Source organism: Sminthopsis crassicaudata, chromosome 5, assembly GCF_048593235.1.
Source record: "Sminthopsis crassicaudata isolate SCR6 chromosome 5, ASM4859323v1, whole genome shotgun sequence".
Taxonomy (NCBI): Eukaryota; Metazoa; Chordata; class Mammalia; order Dasyuromorphia; family Dasyuridae; genus Sminthopsis; species Sminthopsis crassicaudata.
This window is the reverse complement of record NC_133621.1, coordinates 171,559,582-171,582,051: the sequence shown is the minus strand read 5'-3', so window position 1 is coordinate 171,582,051 and position 22,470 is coordinate 171,559,582. Positions and strand designations below refer to the sequence as shown.

Genomic DNA, 22,470 nt, shown 5'->3' with positions numbered 1-22,470 from the left:
AGTGTAGAAATGAATTATTTCATCAAGGAGAAGCAGAGAGAGTGGCTAGCACAAGAATTATTGCCTGGAAGAGAAATGACAGGTCAAGGGATTGGAAGTAACAACAGGGATGAAGAGCAGGGTTATGTAAAGGATGACAGGCCAATAGATTAAGGTTAGATAAGGGAGTTCTGAATTCTTGACCATGCAGGTGGTACATTTGTAGGTACTGGCAAGAACACAGGTGGAATCATCTTAGTGTGTGACTGAGGTAGGGTAGAGGAGTAGCTCATGAAAGGTAAGTAGGTAGAGGAAGTGGATGGTCTAACTGAGGGATAATATGCATATTAAAGTCACCTACTATGAGGAGAGAGGGAGGAGAGAAAAATCATAAGCTAGGTATAAACTCATTGAGAAAGGAAGGAGAACGACCCGAAGGTCTCTAGACAAAAGCTACCAGCATTTTGATTGGTGGCAGATATGAATAACATGAACCTTAAAGGAAGAGAGGTTGCTGACTTGATGAAGGAGGAGAACCTGAAAATGGCAATGGGAAGCAAGAAGCATTTCAACTCATTAATGAGCTGAGGAGAACTTAAGGTGCAATATTGGAAAGAGTGGTGAGGTAGGCTGTGCCATCATAAAAATGCCAGATTTCTGTAGATGGAAGCAGTGAGAGGAAAAGATTTTAAATGAAGAAGGGAAGTTTGTTGTTCATGGAAGGGGCATTCCAGACTGCACAGTGGAAGGTCTGGGAGGAGTTAGGACGGGGGCTTAAAGATTCTAGAACCTAAGAACTGAATAGGACCTTAGAGATCACCAATCTTCATATTATGGTTAAGGAAACCAAAGCAAAAAGAGAGGAAATGATCCATCCCAAGTGATACAATCAAGTAATGGCAAAGTCTAGTAGACAATCAGGTGTGGTACTTTTTCTGCTATACCATACTTTGTTCCAGGAATCAATGGACTTGCTTTAAATGCTTACTCTGTTAACTTGAGGGGTACTTATGCCTCAGTTTTCTAATTTATAAAATGAATAAGGATCTAAATCCTGTGGTCTTATGAATAATCACTCTACCCTCTCCATTCCTGCTCCCTTTTCTTCCTAATTTTTTTTTTTTTTCCTAAGGCAGGGTCACACAGCCAGGAAGTGTTAAATGTCTGAGACCAGATTTAAATTCAAGTCCTCCTGACTTCAAGGATGGTGCTCTATCCACTGCATCACCTAACTGCCCCCTCCTTCCTAATTTTTTATGGGTCCACATCTCCTATGTTAGCATGAAGCTCCCTAATCCTGCATGAACGTATTCTAATCCCTGAGGCATTTGGAATTTAGTGAATGTTTCCTTGACTCCTCTATTGGTTGTTTTTAGTGATTACAAAAACTTTTAAGAGACACACCTATTGATTTAGATGCTGTCCTCATGGAGCATGAGCTCCTGGGGCTGAGGTGAGGGACTTTGTAATTCCAGGCCTTTAACACAGTGTCAGTCAGGCACATTTTGAACACAAATACTTGTTGATTGACTTGCTAGCCTCTTAAGTTTTTCAAAACTTATATTACCTATAAAATACTGAGGAGACATTTCCTAGTCACCTCTTTGGGCTTACGTTCCTCATCTATAGGACATATATAATCTATATATCTATATCTATAAAATATCTATAGACTGTCTCACAAGACTCCTGAGCAGAAAAGCACTACAGTTATAAGACAACATAAGCCATCATTGTTTTTGAAAGGTTAGCTGGAAGAAACTTGTTTGTCCTTTGCTCTCCAAGAGTACCTATGGCTTCAAGAAGGTAATGTCTTGACTTGCAAGTGAATTGGATTTAAATGAGGCAGGGCTGTACAAGTGACCAGACTTGTTCTCTCCTCAAGGACATCCCAGTCCAGGGCCAGGCACAAGGCACAACAACTGGAGAAGGCCCCAGAGGCAATGGGAGACTGTGGCCTTTTTACTCTAAGTCTGTCAAAGGCAGCATTCACTGGAATGAAAGCTAGGTAAGAATTGAGGCAAAAGATGGCATAATTTGCCTTCACAAAAGAATCGGTCTGAGAGGGGAAGACCTTCAGTTTGGGGCCAAAACAGAAACAATTGCTATTTATACTCATTCTGAGCCATCAAAACTCAATGACCAAAAAAAAAATTTTTTTTAATCAAAAAAATTAAAAAAAACCCAAAAAACAAAAAACCCTCAATGACCAAGTGAGGCTTGGTCATTACTGACCAATTAGTAAAAGCCAAAGGGATAGCTCCATTTGGATCCCAATAGGCTTTATCAGAGTCTGGTTTTTCAGAGCTCTACAGCAAGGAATCATAAATGAAATCTACAAGAAACAAAGGAGTTAATGCAGGGGAAGACAATCCGGAGGATGTGGCCCCGCCCCTGGAGGGGAGATAGAGGCCCCGCCCCCACTTCTCTGCCTCCCAGAATATCCCCTGCGATCTGGGGCTCCCCCCAGCTCCACCTTTTTGCTGCAGCTAATCCATAATAATAATAATAATAATAAATAACAATAATAATTTTAAATGGTTGAAATATGGTCTAATCTTGTTGCAGCAATTAAATTGCAGGAAAAATATGAACAGGAGATATCTAAAAATATTAAAGGAAAACCCGGGACAAAAAGTTTGAGAATTGCGGTACCGAGGAAAAGTCACCGGATGCCGGAACAGAAAAGGCGGGACACATCCAGTGACTGGCAAATGGGGGTATCTCTCTTCTCTGCGGATCAGAAATCCAGCCTGTGTCCCTTTCAGCACCAAAGTCCTCAAATGAGCGGGAAAGACTTGGGTTCGAATCTTGCCTCAGACATTTATTAGTGGTGTCCTCCTGGGCAAGTCATGGACTCGGATGAGTTTCCTCTTCCGGGAAATGGGGATGCGGGACGAGGTGACTTCAGAGAAAGGAAGGAGGATACAGGGAGGGGGCAGGAAACTCAGGTGGCCCGCACTTTTACACCTGGGAACTCACGCCTGCGCAACTGGGGCCAGAGTCCGCCGAAGGATCCCCTCCCGGAGCTCAGAGCCTCGAACTGGTATTGGGCGGGAGAGAGGGAAGAGGAGGAAGGAATGAGACGCGCCCCTGACCTCCCACCAATAGATGTCGCTCGATAAGCAGACGCCTGCTCCTTCCGCTTGGTCGGACCCTCTCTTCTTGCCGCAGACTTCTCTACGTATTTGGCGCAGGGATTCGTACTAACCGCGGCTACACGTCTCCTGACGCTTACGCCGTTTGCGGTGTGATCCTTCTCCCGCCTCGCTTCCGGGGCTGCTCTACCCTTACGCGGTTGGTGGAGGCGCGGAGCCTGCGCAGTGCGGCTCGGTAGCCCCGGTCGCCTTCAGCCCCGCTGCCGCTGCTGCTCCGGCCCATGGGGAAAGTCAGCCGGTCCCCCCGGGTGAGTGACCCCCTCCAGCCCCTAGCCCCGGTTCCCGACCCGCGCCCGGCCTCCCTGACCGACTCCCGCCCCTCCTCCCCGAGGCCCATGCTGGCCTGGCCCGAACGAGAACGCCGCCCCCGGCCCCCGGCCCCGGCCCCCTGGCCCGGGCTCGGGCTGGCTCTAGGCCGCGCTGCGGAGGAGCCTAAGGAGACTGGCCGGCCGCTTCGGGCCGGACCTCCCAGGCCCCGGACACCTGTGGTCCCGGACGCTCGGGACTCCTCGGAGGGCTTTCCTGGCCCCTCCCCCTGCTCCTCACCACCTCCTTATGTCCCCAGCTTCTCTCTTCTGAGAGTGAGCAGCCCCCTGCTCTTCCCGCTCCCGGACTGCCTTCTGCTGCCTTCTTCACCTCCTTATCCCCCCTTTCCTTTTTCCTAAAAGAAAGGAGTGGTCTGCTTTTAGCCTTTTCCTGCTGCCCCCCCCCAGCTTTTTTCTCAGCTCCCTCCTTCTTCCCCTGCGTGTTACCCTCCTCGTCCCCTCAGTACACCTTCCCTGTCACCTCTCACCCTGTCCTACCCCGCTCCTTCTACAGCCCATCACCCCCGCCTGCTTCCCGGCATTCCTTTACCCTCCTCGGACTCCTTCGCCTGCTCCCCCATTCTGTTCTCGCTCCTCCGCTTTTACCTCCTTATCCCTGTTCCGACCTCTCCCGCCCCTTCTTTTTATCCCATCTCTGAACTTCTTGCTCTCCTCCCCTACCCCTTTCTTCATCTCTCTCTTTTCTCCTCCTTTCTTACTCTGATCCACTTCCTCTTCCTTCCCTTTACCCCTTTCAGAAACGGGTCCCTAGCCTGACTTAGGGGCACGTTAATGGATGCAGGACTGAAGCGATCATTTCATTTTCCAGAAAGTGAAGGGCGCCAGGGAAGGAATTGTTGCTGGGGTGGAAATGATGGATAAAGTGACTGCTCCGTTTTAGTGTTAATGAAGATTTAGGTGAGGAAAACTGGGCACGGTTTGACGTGTATCCCCTTGTTTGGGGGAAAAAGTATGAATAGGATCCACGGACTAAAATTTTACCCCGAGAGTCTGTCCAATAAGAAACAGAAAAGAATGAGTGGTGAAAGCACAAAGGTAAATTTGTGGTGAGAAGGAAAGGAGAGAGAGTTATCCAGAAAGACTGATGTGTGTGTGCAGAGAACTATGGAAGGTATCAGCGAGGGCGTGAGTCAGAGGGGGTCTTTTAAAGGTAATGTCAGGAGCGTTGGAGCTCAGGGTGAGAGAGGCAAAGAAAGGTAAGGCAAGGCAGCAGCTGCAAAAGGGGAGGAGAGGTAGAGCTTATAAATTTGGGGGAAAGGAGAGGATCAAAAAAACAAAAGAGTAAATGAAGTGATAGCCATCAGCAGAAAGGAAGGCTGCTGTACTCTTTAATCTCTGGTTTTCTCTCCTAAGGAGTATGATCTTTGGACTGGAAAGCACAGAAAGATGACCAATCAGAGAAAAACAGGGAGAAAGTTACAGAACATTAGGCTCACCTTGATGATTTTGATTACATCTTAATTACATTTTAGAATACTGGAAGATTTGATGTTATGGTTTAGCCACTCTACAGTGATATCTTGAAGTTCCCAGGAATTCTTCAGGATTTAGGAAGTTAATCTTTATTTTTAAAATATTTTAGAGTTTATTAAATATCTACTAGGTTCCAGGCAGAGTACTATGATTTAGGAATATGGAAATCTTGTTTCAGAAATAAAGAAGAAAGTGTGGCTTGAGTGTAGATAATTGGGGAAGGAGGGGACAGGGGATGGGGAGGGAAGTGGCAAGTAAGGGGCAAGAAGGCGGGAAAGGGAGGAAGGGACTAGGTTATGAAGAGTTCTAAACAGAGGAATTTGGATTTTATCCTGGTGGTAATAGGGAAGCACTGAATTTCAGGGAATAGGGAGGTAATATGGCTAGGCCTGTACTTAAGGAAGCCAACAGGTAAGTAGAAGGGAGACTGGGATGTAGAGGAAGACTTGAGTCAGGGAACCGAACGCACAAGCTTTTGCAGTGGTCCAGGATGAGCAGATGCAGTCCTCTAAGAGAGTGGTATCCGTGTCAGAGGAGCAGAAGTGATCTATTCCAGAATCGCTACAGAGGTATAGATGACAGGACTTGGCAACAGATTGGTCATGGTGAGAGGTGGGGTGAAATCCAAATGCACTCCTAGTGTGACCAAGAAGGAAGAAGGTAAAATAAAATCCTAGGTTTTGAGTTGAGAAGGTGGGACAGGGAAGCTGTGGGGCCTTGGGAATGATGAAAAAGCTTGAAGTGGGACTGTGACTCAACTAGAGAGAGAAAAAAAGGATTGCCTTGCTTCAGTGGGGGTTCAACACAATTTGGTAATTTCTCTAGTTTCATTCAGCAGCAGGTGAGTAGAAGCCAAGCTAGTAACACTGTTGGACTTGGCTTTGAATGAGAGAAGGAACAGGCATTTTTAAAGCACCTTAACTATGTAGCAGGTACAGTGTGAAGTGATTTGCAGATATCTCATTTGATCAGCAGAGTGAAGGGTGGTTTTGTTGTCAGTGTTTGGAAGGCAGGGAAACAAGTTAGGAAGCTATTAGAATAATCCAGGCAAGAGATGATGAGGGCCTAGCCTGGGCGATGTCTGTGCGACTGTGGAAAAGGGGAAAGATGCTTTAGCCTTAGAAAGACAAAGTGAATAATTGATTCATATGAGGTGAATAAGAATGGAGAGTTGAGGTTGACACCAAGATTTTGAATTCAGCTGACTGGAAAGATGGTCATATCCTTGTAAAAGGGCTGAGTTTGGGAGTGGAAAATAAATTTGAACTTGTTGAGTTTGAGATAGATTCCTTTAGTAAGAGAAACACAGGACATTCTGAATGTCAAAAAAAGAGACGGGGAGTGGACTCTGCAAGATATAAGCCAATGAGCTTGAATTTGATTCTTCACACAATTCTAGAACATGTTAAGGTGAATGGATGATTTCTCCAAAAGGGAGAAATAACCTCAAAAAGTCATTCTGGCTTCTTCAAAGACATCATACCAGACTAATTTTTTTTTTCTTGAAAAACAGTTGTTGGATTGGTAAGTGAGAGAAATGTTTCATGGTTTGTTTACATTCATCAAAGCACATGACAAATCTCATGCTATTCTCCGAAAAATAGGTGCTAAATGATAGTTCATTTATGTGGCTTTAAAACTCTGTGCTCAAATCTCAGGAAAAATTAGCATTAACCTGAAAAGGCAGGCTCCTGTGCAGTGCCATATGAGGATTAGTTGAAGAAAGGGGGAATGATAAGCCTAGAGAAGACAAGACTTGGGGTAGGAGAGAAACTGTGATAAACCTATAGTGAGAGGGAGCTGCAAAGAAAGGTTTGATTTCATAAAGACAGATACACTAATAGACTCAGTAGTATGCCATTAATTGGACCAATCATTCTATAAAGCCATTTGAACTTAAGGACTTTAAAAATAGTGCCAAACACCTTTTTACCTATAGATTGCATCTACTAGATTCCAAGGAAGTCAGACAGGTCTCTTATGTAGAAAATAATCCTGACAATGCTTTTTGTGTTAGCAGTGGACTGGAAGTAGGTATCTGTTAAATTGAGAATAGAAAAGGATTAATGTACATTAACATAATGAAATATTACTGTTCTTTGAAATTTGTTGTGAAAGTAAGCAGTTGGGTATCTTGGTGCATCCAGTGCTGAACTTGGAGTTAGGAAGACCTGAGATCAAATCCCATATCAGATACTTATTAGCTATGTGACCCTAGCCAGCTTACTTGAATCGCTTTTGGCTTTAGTTCCTCAAATGTAGAATGGGGATAAGGTAGTACCTACCTCGCAAGGTTATGAAGACCAAGAGATACCACAAGTAAAGTGCTTATAAGCATTAGAATAAAAATTCTATATTGTCTACAAATTGTATACAATATTCTAGCTATACCAATTCAAAGCTGTCAAATTCTAGCTATTATTTTATATATATATATATATATATATATATGTATATGTATATGTATATGTATATATATATATTCTTATTATCAAATATAAATTATTCAGAGAAACTCTGGAAGACATGAGTTGAGAAAAGTAAGTAGAACCAGAAAAACAATTACATGCAAGCACTACAATGCAAAGGAAAGAACAATTAAAGGGAATCCTGTATTATTATGACGACCAAGGTTGGTCTTATAGAAGAGTTAAGAAAATGCACTTCCCTATATCATTGTAGAGAAAGTCTATGCTATTGTTCAGCTTTGTTACGTTGCTGAACTGCTTTTTTTCAAAAAGTCTTTTCTCTATGTGCTAGCTGTCTTATACTGTTATTTTGATAGTAGTGGTGAATATAAATGAACTGAAAATATTAAAGCAGTAGCTTATTTAAAACATTTCTTTTTGTTTGTTTTCAAATGCAGGGGTGCCAAGGAGGCATAAGAAATTTGTGTCTTCAAGTTTTTTAAATTTTAATTTATGGAATTAAAACAAGCATTTCCTTGATGATTGTACATGAAACTGCAAGGCTATGCACAACTTGCTATTCCTTTTAAATATATAATAAAATTACTATGTAAATTTCTTTTCTTTTTTTTTTTTTTCTTCCCTTCCCTCTAGCTCTAGAGATGACTACCATTAGACACAAATAGGTGTGTGTGTCTGTAGGTAGGTAGAACTGTTTGTTCTCTGTCTCTATCAGTTCTTTCCCTGGATGCAGACAGCATTTTCATATTTTCTTTAAAGTTAATTTGGCTATTTATAATAAGTAAAATAACTTAATTTACTCAGTTCTTTAAACAATATTGCTATTACTGCATACTGTGTTCTATGTCTTCAGTTTTTTAAAAAAATTTGATTTGACATGAAACAGCATGTGTATCATGTAGCTACATATTTTGTGGGTATTGCTTTGTTTTGTTTTTCTGTATAAGATTGTTTCACATTCAAGAAAATAAACATCTTCTCTTTACAATATATACAGAAAGAAGGAGCTATTTAAAATATGTCCTTAGATAAAAATTCAACTGGATGCTTTCCAAATTGAGATAGGAATTTCTTATTTATTACTAGAACTTTTATAGGTCTTTTTTTTCTGCTGTTAGAGACGTGTAGTTAACATTTAATTGTATTTGTCTTAGTCTTCCCCCCCCCCCCCCCCCCCCCCCCCCCCCCCGTCATTTCAGAGCCCAACATAATGACTTGAATTTAGTAAGGTCAGTTGAGCAATAAGCATTTATTAAGTAAGTACCTGACACTTTGGTAGGTTCTGAAGACAAAAACAAAACGGTCTCTGACCTCAGGGAACTGATAGTCTGGCCAGAAAGACATAAAAAATCCAAGAGTTTGAAAAACTACTGAAAAAGATCAAAATGATGTACTTGTTTCTAGAACCATCTTTAAAGTGGTAGAATAGAATTCACAAGCAAAATTCTGCAGATCTTCTCATTGATTTATTTTTGTGAAGGTATATAGTTCATGGATTGAAGGTGGAAAAGAATTGCTAGCTATTTCAAGTTCTCGTTTTATTCTTTTTCTTCTAGGCTTTAAGAATTACCGTTAATGGTTACCTAGTACATTAAGGTTCTTGCCCCTATTTCACTTGTGATTATAGACCTATAATTTGAGCTATATGAACGCAGATCTCTTAGAAATCTAGGTTCTTTGTTTTTTGTTGTTGTTTTTAACCTGGCAATTAGTAAGAATATATTCTATAAGAAACTTGACAGTTTGATGTGAGTGCTGGACAGTAGGAAAAAGGTATACATATAACTATTAAATTTGGCATGTATGGAGAATACTATCATATAATAAAAATCTAACCTAAAATTAGCAGTAGAACTATTCAGTAATACATGAACCACCACCCCCAAATGAGAAAAGGGATAGAAATGATATTCATATTCTCAGGTTTATAAGTCATGGTGTTATAGTGTAGTATAGTTGATAAAGTAAAATTGTCTCTGTGAGACTTGGTGAGATAGAAATTCTAAATCAATTATGAGTCTTTGGAAGAAAAAGTAAGCCTAATTCTAAATCAATTAGTTAGCAAGCATTTAGTAAGTTTTCTTTGTGCCAGGAACTGTGCTTTTAAAAAACTAGATGGAGAAGAGATAGAGGCTTACATATCCAGAATATACATAGAAAACCTTGAACCTAAGAGGTAAAAAATGGTAAGAAGCATTTGGGGACAGGAAAAAAAGGGGGGAGGGGGAAGAAAAATAGGTAATATCGTAGGAGTGTATTTTAGAATGCCCAAACTGGTAGAGAAAATGGATGAGCAATTCACAGAAGCACAGTCTTGGATGAAATCCCAAAATGACCAATTTGAGCACATACCTGAAAGCTGAAGGCTTTGTACTATTCCCCACAAATAGTTATCTAGGCTGTGCCAGTACTAAGATAAATGACCTGAGGCTATCCATTCTGCCCTGGGGCTGGGGTAGAAAAGGAAAGCTGGCTGTATTTTCTCACATCTCACTTCTCTATTCACTTTGAAACCTTGCTCATTGCTCCCAGTTTAACCTTCTAGGAATAAGAAGTCCAGTTCTCCTATATAACAGCTCACAGTATTCAAAGATAGCTAAATCATATCTATTTGCACCTTATATCCTGACACAAATCACAGAAGAGACAAAATATGGATGTTGATAATTTCGGTTCCCATAAGGTAAAAGCTGTGAAAGGAATTGTTCTTTTGTACCCAATTCTGATCAGCCAGAATAAATAGAAGAAACAAGAACCTTGAGAGAGAGTGAACATATGATATCAGAGGTCATGATAGTCCAGGAAGAAAAAATTACCTTTAGTCTATGTATTCAATGAATGAACTCATCTCTCTTTTTTTTTTTTTTTTTTTTTTTTTAATGAACTAAAATATGCTTGTTGAGGAATATATTAGAAAAACTAAAGGCCAGAATCACCTGAATCTTTTGGAAACTGCTATGTTTAGGGTGAGAAAAAGAATAGGGATATATGCCTGATGCTTGGAATAGATACAAAAAATTAACATCAAGTAAGAATCTTACAGCTTTTTGATATTATGGTTCAGTGACTCAAGTTAGATATTAGTCATTATTTTATTACACTTTTGATTTAAAAACATTGCTTGTGCCTAAAACTGAAACCTCAGGAATTTTCCCTTGTTAGAATTAAAGTATTTTGTAATATATTCTTGATTGGTATGCTATTACAGAGCTTTAACCTAAGCATAAACTATAGTAATTCCCAAACTATAGAAACCCTAAATTTAAAAAAGGTAATAACCTCTTCTGACTAGTCTTATCTTAATGGACAGAGAATTATTGACCATTTTTTATGTCTTGGGTCCCTTTGGTGAAGCCTATAGTCTACTTCTGAGAATAATGTTTTTAATGTATAAAATAATATAGTATTAATTACTAAGGAAGTCAGTCATATTGAAATATTAAAAAACCAAATTTATGATACATTAATATATGAGCTTTTAACATGTTAAGCAATAAGACAATGCATTTAGAATATAAGCAAATTGAAGTTGAATTTTACTTTTAATAATAAGAATATTAGACTATGGGATGGTCTTTGACAAGGTAACATCTATATCAAGCTGTATATCCAATTAATTTTCAGCTGTAATGTGATATGAAAATTTCATTTCTTTGATGATAAAGTCATATATATATATATATTATTAATATTACTGTGATTCATTCCCTACCTTCACAAGTGAAAAATGCTCATTATCAATGAGAGGTTAATGAAAATAAAGATATAATTTTTTTCCCTGTTTCACGTTCAAGTACCTCCTGAGGTTCTATGAATGTAGGTTAACACCTGTAGTAAATGGTTGTCATGAGATGTCATGGTCATGGCCATGGCTAAGAAGTGATTGTTTTCCACACTGATGAACCTTACCAAACTTGTACAGATCTTTAAACATCTCATAAAATTTTCACCCAATTCTTAATCAAACCTATACGAGTCCGTTTAACTTTTGGCAGTTGTCTCGCTAAAGTAGGGCATTAGCAGAGGTTAGGCTAATTTTTGAAGGCTTCAAAAAATGTAAAAGTCCTTCTGAGAAGATTAGAGGACTATTCTTCCAACTTGTCTAAATTGTATTAATGGGGATTGGGAATGTCAAGAACAGAGGAAAAAAGGACGGGGGGGGGGGGGGGGAGGTAATTTGCTACAGTGGAACATTTGAGGAGTAGAGCCAGAGCAAAGTAGGACTGAGTGAAATATCCCCTAGTGATGAGCAGTAGATGAGGATCTTAAGGGAGAGAAAGAACAGTAGGAAATTGGGAATAATGTAGAGAAACACAAGTGAGAAAATCCAAAATGCAAACTTCAGTTTTCAGAATTTTTCCTATGCTGAATAGTACATCCAAGAAAAAAGATGATTCTTTTTTTCTCTTCTGTAACACAGTCCTTTGTTTCTAGGACTCTGCTGGTGTAAGTTCTATATTACACATGTTTGTGAGTTGAACCTTGGATTTTAATCACATATTTAAATAGGTCCCAAATTCTAACAAACTTTAAAATACAATTTCTTTTTTAAACTTGAGGCTCCCTTAATGTCTACAATTCAGTCATTCAGTAAGCATTTGTTAGTCACTTATTTTGTGCTTGATGTTGAGGATTCAAAAGTAACAAAGGAAGCAATCTTTACTTTTCAAGGACCTTATGTTCTAATGGTTGGTGGGTTTCTATTTGAGTTTCATGTTTAAGCACTTTTGTCTTTGTGTCACAGCCTTTGTGACAGAGTAAGGGAGGAGTTGTCTAAGATTTTTAACTTTGCATTGAACTCAGAAAAACCTGAAAGACTTTTGTGAGCTGATGCAAAGTGAAATATGCTGTGTACTAAGTAACAGCAGTATTATTGTAAGATGATCAGCTGTGAATAAGAAATATTCTCAGCAATACAATGATCCAATAAAGGACATGTGGAAAATGCTACCTATGCTAAAGAACTGATGGTGTGATTGGAGATTGAAGTACATCATAATCACCATCATTATTATTATTATTATTAACTTTGTTTACTTTCCTGAAGATTTTTTTGGAGGGAGGGGGTGATCTATTTAACAATGTGACTATTATGGAAACATTTTGCATGATTACACATGTATAGTCTAATATAGAATTGCTTACATTCTTAATGGGGGGAAGAGGAGGGAAGAAAGAAAAGAATCTGAAACTCAAATTTTAAAAAATTATATATGTAGTTGAGGAAAACAAATACTAAATAGATTTAAACTATTATTAGCATTTTACTAAAATTAAAATTTGAGATAGAAGTGCTTAGATGTTTTGTAATAGGTGAATTCAGAATTTGGCTTTATATTTGTATGCTGTGGACCTAGAAAAATCACTTTAGAGTCATTTATCACAGATTTCTCATGAACAGTAAACATGACATTGTCTAAAAGAATTTACAAAAATGATATACAAAGAAGGTCACGTGGTGCAAGAGAAAGAAAGCACAGAACTAGAATTGGCCTCTCTTGACTTTGGATATGCAATTGACCTCACTTAGTCTCAAGTTTCCTAATCTATAATGTAAGGAGGTTTGGACTAGATTTCTGATTCTTTTATAACTCTAGAATTTTTATATTCATTGATTCTAAGATATATCTGTTCCAAGGCAATCCTAATAGACTTTGGATAGAAAATGCCATCTGTATCCAGAAAAAGAAAAAGAACTATGAAGACTGAATGTAAATCAGACATACTAGATTCACTTTTTTTTCCTCCCATGGTTTTTCCCTTTTGTTCTGTTTCTTTCCCAGCATAATTCATAAAACTGCATTTTAGAGAGAAAGGAAGGAAATACATTAGCATTGAAATTATGATTACCAATTTGTTGACAGTTGAATCCTTTGTTAAATCTATAATATCTGAAAACTTAATTGCTCTCTGCCTAATATTCAAATATGTGCTGTCTTTTCCATCTCTTGTCTTTTAGCTTTAAAAAGAAGAAAAGATGTCCTTGTATGATGACCTGGGAGTGGAGACCAGTGATTCAAAAACAGAAGGCTGGTCCAAAAATTTCAAACTGCTACAGTCTCAGTTGCAAGTCAAGAAGGCAGCTTTAACCCAAGCAAAGGTAAAGGTAATAACTGGGAACAAATCAGACATCTACAGTGTAGAGCTGGTTACCCGTCAAGATCATGAATGATTTATTATAGCAGATGTTTTCTTCCTTTTCTGATTGGACTGATGGGTGGCTTAGTGGGTTATACATTTGTGGGAGTGAAATATAGTTGTAGTGAAGTCAAAAACCAATTTACTATCCCAACCTCTATTGTGATTTTAGAATATAGTAGTGCCAGACAAAATAGAGAGACTATTTCTACCATTGATATCAGAATTTTCTCAGAAGAAGATATGAAGCCATGAAGAAAGCAAATTGCTTTATTTTCTTATGTAAGGATGATCTGGAATGCTCTTCCTTCTTACTCCTGTTTCTTGGAATTCCTTGTTACCTTCAAAACTCAGCTCATTGCTTCTTTATGGAATTTTTTTCCTCCTCCCAATTGCTAGTGCCTTCTTCTAGGTTACCCTAAATTTAATATCCTAATATATATATCCTAAATATTCCTATTGTTTTCCACTTTGTAAGCAAGTTCCTTGAGAGCGAACTTTTTTAGTTTTTACTTTATATCTTTAATCCTTGCCTGTCAGATAGTAGATGTTTAATATATGCTTCCTGGCTGATTTTGCTACTTGTTCTGTTACTTTACATCAGCGGTTCTCAAACTACTGCCCGCAGGCCAGATGTGGCCCTCTGAGGACGTTTATGCGGCCCACCGGGTTATGGCAAATGAGCTGAGGGGTGGAGACAGAGTGAGGTTTTGTTTTTACGATAGTCCGGCCCTCCAACAGTCTGAGGGACAGTGAACTGTCCCCCTATTTAAAAAGTTTGAGGACTACTGCTCTATATCTTGTATTGATAGTTCCCCATTATTCAAGATTTGGTACATTAGGGATATAATCTTTTTTACACCTTTACTATATGATCATCACCCACAAACACAGTACTTTCTATTAATAGAATTGATTTATAAGAATAAGAATCATTTCCCAATTGATAAATGTGAAAAGATATGAACAACTGGTTTTCTCTTTATTTTTTATTATAGTATTTTTTTTATATTACATGTAAAGATAGTTTTCATTTTTTATAAGATTTTGAGTTTCAAATTTTTTCTCTTCTTTTCTTCCCCCTCCTCACAAGATGGCAGACAATCTGATATAGGTTATACATGTGCAGTCATGTAAACATATTTCCATACTAATCATGTAGCGAAAGAAGAAACGGAATAAAGAGAGGGAAAAATAAAGGAAGCAAAAATAATATATTTCACTATGCATCCAAACTCCGCCAGTTTTTTCTCTGGATATGAATAACATTCCATCATAAATCTTTTGGACTTGTCTGAGATCATTCTATTGCTGAGAAGAGCTAAGTCAGTTATAGTTAATTATTATGCACAGTGTTCTTCTGATTCTACTAGTGAGCATCATTTCATGTAAGTCTTTCCAGATTTTGTAAAATCTCCCTGCTCACCATTTCTTATTGCACAATAGTACTGCATCACATTCATATATCAAAATTTGGTCAACCATTTTCCATTTGATGGGCATTTCCTCAATTTCCATTTTTTTGTCACCACAAAAAGATCTGTTAAAAATATTTTTGCACACATAGGTGTTTTTCTTTTTTATATGATCTCTTTGGAATATAGACCTAATAATGGCACTGCTGGTTCAAAGTGATGCTCAGTTTTATAGCCTTTGGGCATAGTTTGAAATTGCTATCCAGAATGGTTAGATTAGTTCACAGCTACACCAACAGTGCTTTAGTGTTCCAGTATCCTCACATCTGCAGTATTTATCATTTTCCTTTTCTATTATGTTAGACAATCTGAGAAATGGTACCTCAGAGTTATTTCAATTTGCATTTCTCTAATTAGTAATGATTTTTTTTTTTTTTCCTGAGGCTGGGGTTAAGTGACTTTTGCCCAGGGTCACACAGCTAGGAAGTGTTAAGTGTCTGAGACCAGATTCGAACTCCAGTACTCCTGGATTCAAGGCTGGTGCTCTATCCACTGCACCACCTAGCTGCCCCTATTAGTAGTGATTTAGAACTTTTTTTCATGTCATCATAGATAGCTTTAATTTCTTCATCTGAAAACTGCCTTGAACAATGGTTTTCAAGGAAAGAAGCTCAAACCATTAACAGCAGTATGAAAAGTGCACCAAATCACTAATAATTAGAACTACAGATTAATGCAACTCTTCTTAGGTTTCATCTCACATATAACATTGTCAAAACTGACAAAAAAGAAAAATGACAGATGCTGGGAAATATGACATGCCTGAAAACGGGCACATTAATGTACTGTTGGTAGAGGTGTGATTTGGTCTAGTCTCTCTGGGAAACAATTTCGAACTATGTCCAAAAAAAAAAAAAAAAAAAAACATTGCTTTTGACCCAGCAATATGTAGGCTGATGACCCCAAAGAATTTTTAAAAAGAGAGAAAAGGCACCCATGTGTATTTGTAACCACTCTTTTTGAAATTGGGAAGAACTGGAAACAAAGGAGGTGTTAGTCCATTGGTGAGTGACTGGACAAATTAAAGTAAATGAATATAATGGGATATTTCTCCATAAAAAAAAAAATCATTAAATGAATTTGATGGTTGCAAAGAGACCTGGGAATATTTGTAATGGACTGACAAATTAGAACAAATGGGAAAAGAATTTCTCTAATATCAAAACTAAAGATAAACACTGTAAATGATTAAAGAACAGATAATCAATAAAATGACCAATGAGAATTCAAGGTTACCAGTGATGAAGTATATTGCTTACCTCCTAAAGGGAGAAGAAATTGATTTAAGATGTAGAATGAGGCATACATTTTTAGATATGACTGATGTAGGAATATGTTTTGCTTGACTACATCATATAAATATATGTGTGCATAGACACACATTCCCCCCTCCCCCCAAAAGGATTTGTTTTTCCTCCTGGGGAAAATAGGAGGTAAAGAAAATGTTAATATATTGGAATACTTGCCATCTAAGGGAGGGGAAGAGGGAGGAGGTGGAATGAGGGAGGAAACTTTTGGAACACAAGGTTTTGCAAGGGTTGATGTACCATGCATATGTTTTGAAGATAAAAAGCTTTAATAAGAAAAGAAAAAAAATGTTAATTTAAAAACCCATAAAAATAGGCTAAACTTTAAGGAATATTTAAATCCTTTTCCCAATATGAACTATTATCTGTATTGGCTTTTTGATATTTTTAATGAATAAAAATCCAATTTGGTGTTTACTTATTTATATGTAATTTAATGGTAACTGGAGGTGATTTCATTTTTAATGTTACCATCAAATATGTCTGTTTAACCAAATCTTTGTTTGGATTCCCTTTAACTGTATTATAATTAGTTGGATTAAGAGTTCAGATTAATTCTGATTTTTAAAATTCCATACTCTTGATTTTTCTCTTTGTCCCTTTACATTCTAAAATTAATAAGTAATACTAGAAGGAATTATAGATATTTAGCCTGAAGAAATCTTGGAGGAACATAACTGTTTCAAAAGTTGAAATGTCTTAATATTTGACAATTGATAGAAGTTATATACAGAGTTGGGCCGAAAATTTGGAATACTTCCTTAGCAGTTGTAGAAATGTTTCATAATCTAATTGATTCAGTGTCACTGAAAGTATTTGAGCAGATTCTGATAGATTGCTAGGGATTTTGTAAAGGCAATTTATTCACTGAGTAAAGCATTAGATTATGTGAACTCTAAGGCTTCTTTAAGCTCTAATTCTAGGATTTTTTTTTTTTTTCCCCTGAGGCTGGCATTAAGTGACTTGCCCAGGTCACATAGCTAGGAAGTGTTAAATGTCTGAGACCAGATTTGAACTGGGGTCCTCCTTAATTCAAGTGCTCTTTCCACTGCGCCACCTAGCTGCCCCCAATTCTAGGAATTCTTACATTAGTATCCTCTCAGATCAGTTTCATGAAGTCATTTTACCTTTAAAGTAAATTTTACTTGGAGTCATTTTACTTTTGCTTTGCAAAGTGATAAATATTCTTACTAAAATTTAATAATTGAAACATTTTTGATACTACATGAAAACTTAACTTCCTGCGTGATGAACCAGCACTCAGTTCAGTAGGAGTTACAGGTAAAAAAAAAATTTTTTTTTTTATAACATACTTAGAAAAAAGATGAAGATTGACAAGCATTCTAAGTAGTAAAAATATTGCCGCTCAAAACTATGTTGAATGTAGACATTGTATTCTCTGGACTCCTATGTCAATAGTTCACTTATAGAAATATGGTTTGTTTTATTTACATCAATAAAGATATTTTATTAGATAAAACTAGCTTCATAGAAATTGTGTCCTTAGTGGAAAAAAGTTAAGGAAAAATCTCTGAATTTTTAAGCATTGTATATAAATAACCAAGATGTCCTTGACCAGAGGTATCAAACTCCTAGCCATAAAATTCCCAAGTACACCTTGATAATGATGCACCAGATGAAAATGCAATTGAGAAATGTTTAACAAAATAAGTAAAAATACAATAAACATCTATGATGTTAATTTATAATTTTATAAGTCAATAATTGGCCTTTTGGGATCTATTTCTATTTGAATTTGATACCTTGTTCTTAGCCATATTCTAAAACATTTTAATATATTTTGTGGTCATAGTATAAGATTTCTAGTATAATGGTTTAGAATAATGCATTTATCTTAGTTTGTATTGATTAACTCAGATTATTATTTACACTTTAGTAAAAATGCTTTTCTTACAAAAGTCCTTTAAAGTATTTAATGACAATCTTTTCATTTTACATATGTGAAAACTGAGGCTTTGACATGTAATGGTTTATCCTATTTTCAGATCCTCCCTGCAAAACTAGATCTACTGATTCTCATTCCAGTGTTCTTTCCACAAGATCACCATATTTCTAATGATCTTTAAAGACATTGAGGACTTAATTGAATGAAATTGCCAGTTTCTAAGTTTGAAAGATTGTAAAAATGTGATAAACTTCCAAAGAGAGTTATAAAATTTCCATTTTATTCATGGATGAAAAAAGGACAAAAATTGGGTAATCATTATCCGTAGTGGAGCTAAAATTTGAACTTAGCAATGCCTGGCTCTTCCTACTCATGTTTTTGAATTACTAGGTCAGACCAAGTCTTTAACTTCAGTAACTGGTCTTTTTTGTGATGAGAGTCAAAATCCTATTAAAACAAGATATTGCTGATCACCTTTTGAGATTGATTTTCTGGGATACAAAAGAATTATTATTGTAAAACAAAAACATTGTTTTAATTGTAAGAACTCAAATTTGAAATTTCAGTAAGTATTTCATGATAACTGTCTTTTGATTTTAGAGTCAGAGGACAAAACAAAGTACAGTCCTTGCTCCAGTGATTGATCTGAAACGAGGGAGTTCTTCAGATGACCGGCAGATTGTAGATACCCCACCTCATGTAGCAGCAGGCTTAAAGGTAAGATCAGCTCATAAGGAGAAACACTAAATAACCCATAATTCACTTGCTTGTGGAATTTTTTTTCTTTTTTCAATAAAATTTTTTTATTTTGCTTCTCTGTGGTCTGGTTTTTACCTCATTCTTTATTTGCCAGGTCCTTGAAATCATCATTAACTTAAAGTTGTCATTTCACATTTTTCACATGACAGACGCAATATATTTAAAATTCAAATAAATTATTATATAAACAAGGTCACCTAATAAAGCTCCTTTGCATTCACAATCTTTCTGAACCATCAGCACATCTGACTTCTGTTGTACTAATACGGTTACTGATATTCAGTAATTGATATTTTATGAATTGTGATATTTACATTTTCTTTTCTGTTTCAATTAAAACAGCATTAATCCTTATTGTTTTTCTTCAGTGTACTTAGGATCAACTCAGTTCAAACATTGAGAATTGTTTTTTGTCAGATTTTAATGACAAATACTTAATACCCACCTTCATATTAGCACTTTCAACATGCCTATATATATATAGCCAGGTTACCTTTGATAGTTATAGTATGAAAATTATTTGATTACCAGTTTCTTTCCTACCTTAATGGCTGAAAAGATAGCAGTATACATATTTGTTTGTACATGTATGTATGCACATACATATGTGTGTGTATAAAAATAAAATATAATTTAAGTCTTTTGGATTAATTTAAATCCATATGAAGAATTGTTTATTCTTTTTACATGTTAAAGGGATTTTTCTGTTTTTGTGATTACTTTTATGTAAGTAGTTGGTCTTAGATGATAAGAAAATTTATTAAATATTTATTAAATATTAGGCAATCTAAAATGTTAGCTTGAATAATCTGATAAAGAATATGATTTTAGATCTGTGATTGAATTCACACCACCTTAAATCATTATAATAATAATAATTTTCTATGATTTTCCCCTAAAAGGATCTCTAGTATGGCAGATTTAAATTTTTGTACTGGAAGGAAAAGGTAATTTACAAAGGATTTCTAAAAATCATATTATGAAGTAGGGTCTCAACCTTAAAATAGCACATTTTTTATTTTATTTTTTTTTTAAGTCAGCCTTGCCTCTTACTGTCTCATTTCCATCATACAGTATTGTACAAATAAGCTTTGCCTTAAATAATGATTTCAGTTTCTAGATATATCAAATTTGATCATCAGACTTCAAAATTTAGAAGACACAACTGGCTATAGGTGTGAGGGAAATAACACCCGTTTACATGAAACTTGAAGCCTTTCTGGGGTAAAATGCAGGATTTTTTAAAAAAAATCATTTCCTTTCCATTAAATTAATTTCACAATGTATTGTAAAATTATTTATTGTTATCTAGGCAATGATTTGAATAATTTGTGAGTTAGAATTACAGCATTTTGGAATCCAAAAGGGATTAAGTACTCATCTAGTAAACCTCCATCATTTTACAAATGAGTAATTGGGCCTAGAGAGATGAAATGACTTATCAGATAACATGACATAATTTAGTGGCAGAGTTAGCATGCAATTCTAGGTTTTGAATGTAAGTCCAATTCACTTGCTTATCAAACTAGCTCCTCTGAAAATAAATTTATGATATTTAAAGAATTTCTTTCCTTTTTCTCTTTATTTCTGGTAGTTTACCCCCAAAAATGCTTTATTTATAGAACATTATGGATGGGTAACAGTTGCATAACATTATTCTGGCTTACTTTGGAATTTTGACTCCTTAGGATCCTGTGCCTAGTGGATTTTCTGCAGGAGAAGTTTTGATTCCATTAGCTGATGAATATGATCCCATGTTTCCTAATGATTATGAGAAAGTAGTAAAACGCCAAAGGGAGGAACGCCAAAGGCAGCGGGAGCTGGAAAGGCAAAAAGAGATTGAAGAAAGAGAAAAGTAAGTCTACTTTGGATTTTAAAATAATCCACAGTTTTTGTATTTTTAATTGAAATATTAGTATGTAGGCATGAACTATAATGTTCAATTCTATTTTCTGTTTATCAGAGTAATCACATTGACATTTATTTTTTAGTCATAATTTTTTTCATTGTTGTCTTAAAGATCAGTACAAATAGTAAGGTAGACAGAATTAGACTTAAATTTCCAGGGAATCTTTGTCATTGTCATCATCTTCAAATGAATCTTAGTTTAAAATAAATTAGACTAACAGTTTTAGTACAATCTAAATTATCCTGATGACTGAATCAGCAGCAGCAGTGGCAGTTTCCAGACCTCTTAGCCTGCAGGCTCCAATGACAGCATAGAAGGTCTATAGGAAAGATTTGTCACGTTGAGGACAATGGGAAGAGTGAAGCAGAGTCTAGCACATCCCATGCCAACACAGCCCTTGCTACAGCAAATCAGGAGGGGGCCTTGGGAGCCACTGAATCATCAGGAGCAGTGGGAACTTTTGCTAGCACTGAGGAAGCATTGCTTTGCCCATACTCTGATCTGGATCACATTCCTAGGTGATAATTCTAGCATGAGAAGTAAGTAGCATTGTCAAACATGATCACAGGGTCCATCGTCATAATTACAGAGCAGAAAGCACATCTTTCCTCAGATTTCTTAGAACTGAAAACTTATAGGTCCCTAGAAATCTTTCTGAAAACAACTGTACAAACCCCCGAAGCTTGAGACAATTTATGCTCCACCCTGGAAGCAGAGTCTTTTTAACAAAAGTTAAAAGCCAAGTAATATGCTGGCGAAATGAGCAAACAATAGAAAAAAATTCCGACTGTAGAAAGTTATTAGAGTGACAAGAAAAATCAAAATACATGCTGAGAAGATAACGAAATCAAAGGTTCCACATCCACAGCCTCCAAGAAAAAGAAGAATTGGTCTCAGGCTATGGAAGAGCTCAAAAGGATTTTGAATATCAAATAAGAGATTGAGAGGAAAAATTGAGAGGAGAAATGAGAGTGATACAAAAAAATCATGAAAAACACGTTAAAAGTTTGAAAAAGGAGGCATAAAAAATGCTAAAGAAAATAATACCTTAAAAAACAGACTAAGATGAATAGTAAAAGAGGTATGGGAAGTCAGTGAGAAGAAAGTCTTAAAAGCAGAATTGGCCAAATAGAAAGAGAGGCACAAAAATGTTTGTGGCAGCTCTTTTTGTTGTAGCTAGAAACTGGAAGATGAATGGATGTCCATCAGTTGGAGAATGGTTGGGTAAATTATGGTATATGAAGGTTATGGAATATTATTGCTCTGTAAGAAATGACTAGCAGGAGGAATACAGAGAGGCCTGGAGAGATTTACATCAACTGATGCTGAGTGAAATGAGCAGAACCAGAAGATCACTATACACTTCAACAACAATACTGTATGAGGATGTATTCTGATGGAAGTGGAAATCTTCAACATAAAGAAAAGCCAACTCACTTCCAGTTGATCAATGATGGACAGAGGTAGCTACACCCAGAGAAGAAACACTGGGAAGTGAATGTAAATTGTTAGCACTAATATCTGTCTGCCCAGGTTACATGTACCTTCGGAATCTAATGCTTATTGTGCAACAAGAAAATGGTATTTACACACATGTATTGTATCTAGGTT

The 22,470-nt window shown here is 36.7% G+C and overlaps 1 protein-coding gene across 6 annotated transcripts in view; it reads left to right on the top strand.

Moving 5' to 3' along the window:
- The first annotated feature begins 3,215 nt into the window (after positions 1 to 3,215).
- Positions 3,216 to 22,470, top strand: part of RBM17 (RNA binding motif protein 17) — a 40,194-nt gene continuing 20,939 nt past the window's right edge. Inside the window, exons 1-5 of one of the 6 annotated variants that reach the window (XM_074268763.1) lie at positions 3,298 to 3,385; positions 4,272 to 4,360; positions 13,325 to 13,465; positions 18,792 to 18,908; positions 20,639 to 20,805. In XM_074268763.1, the coding sequence (XP_074124864.1) occupies positions 13,343 to 13,465; positions 18,792 to 18,908; positions 20,639 to 20,805 (407 nt within the window). In that variant the 5' untranslated portion in view covers positions 3,298 to 3,385; positions 4,272 to 4,360; positions 13,325 to 13,342. Of the gene's footprint in view, positions 3,386 to 4,271; positions 4,361 to 7,998; positions 8,047 to 13,324; positions 13,472 to 18,791; positions 18,909 to 20,638; positions 20,806 to 22,470 lie in introns of all 6 variants that reach the window. The other 5 variants (XM_074268765.1, XM_074268760.1, XM_074268761.1 and 2 more) reach the window with 5 other exon arrangements.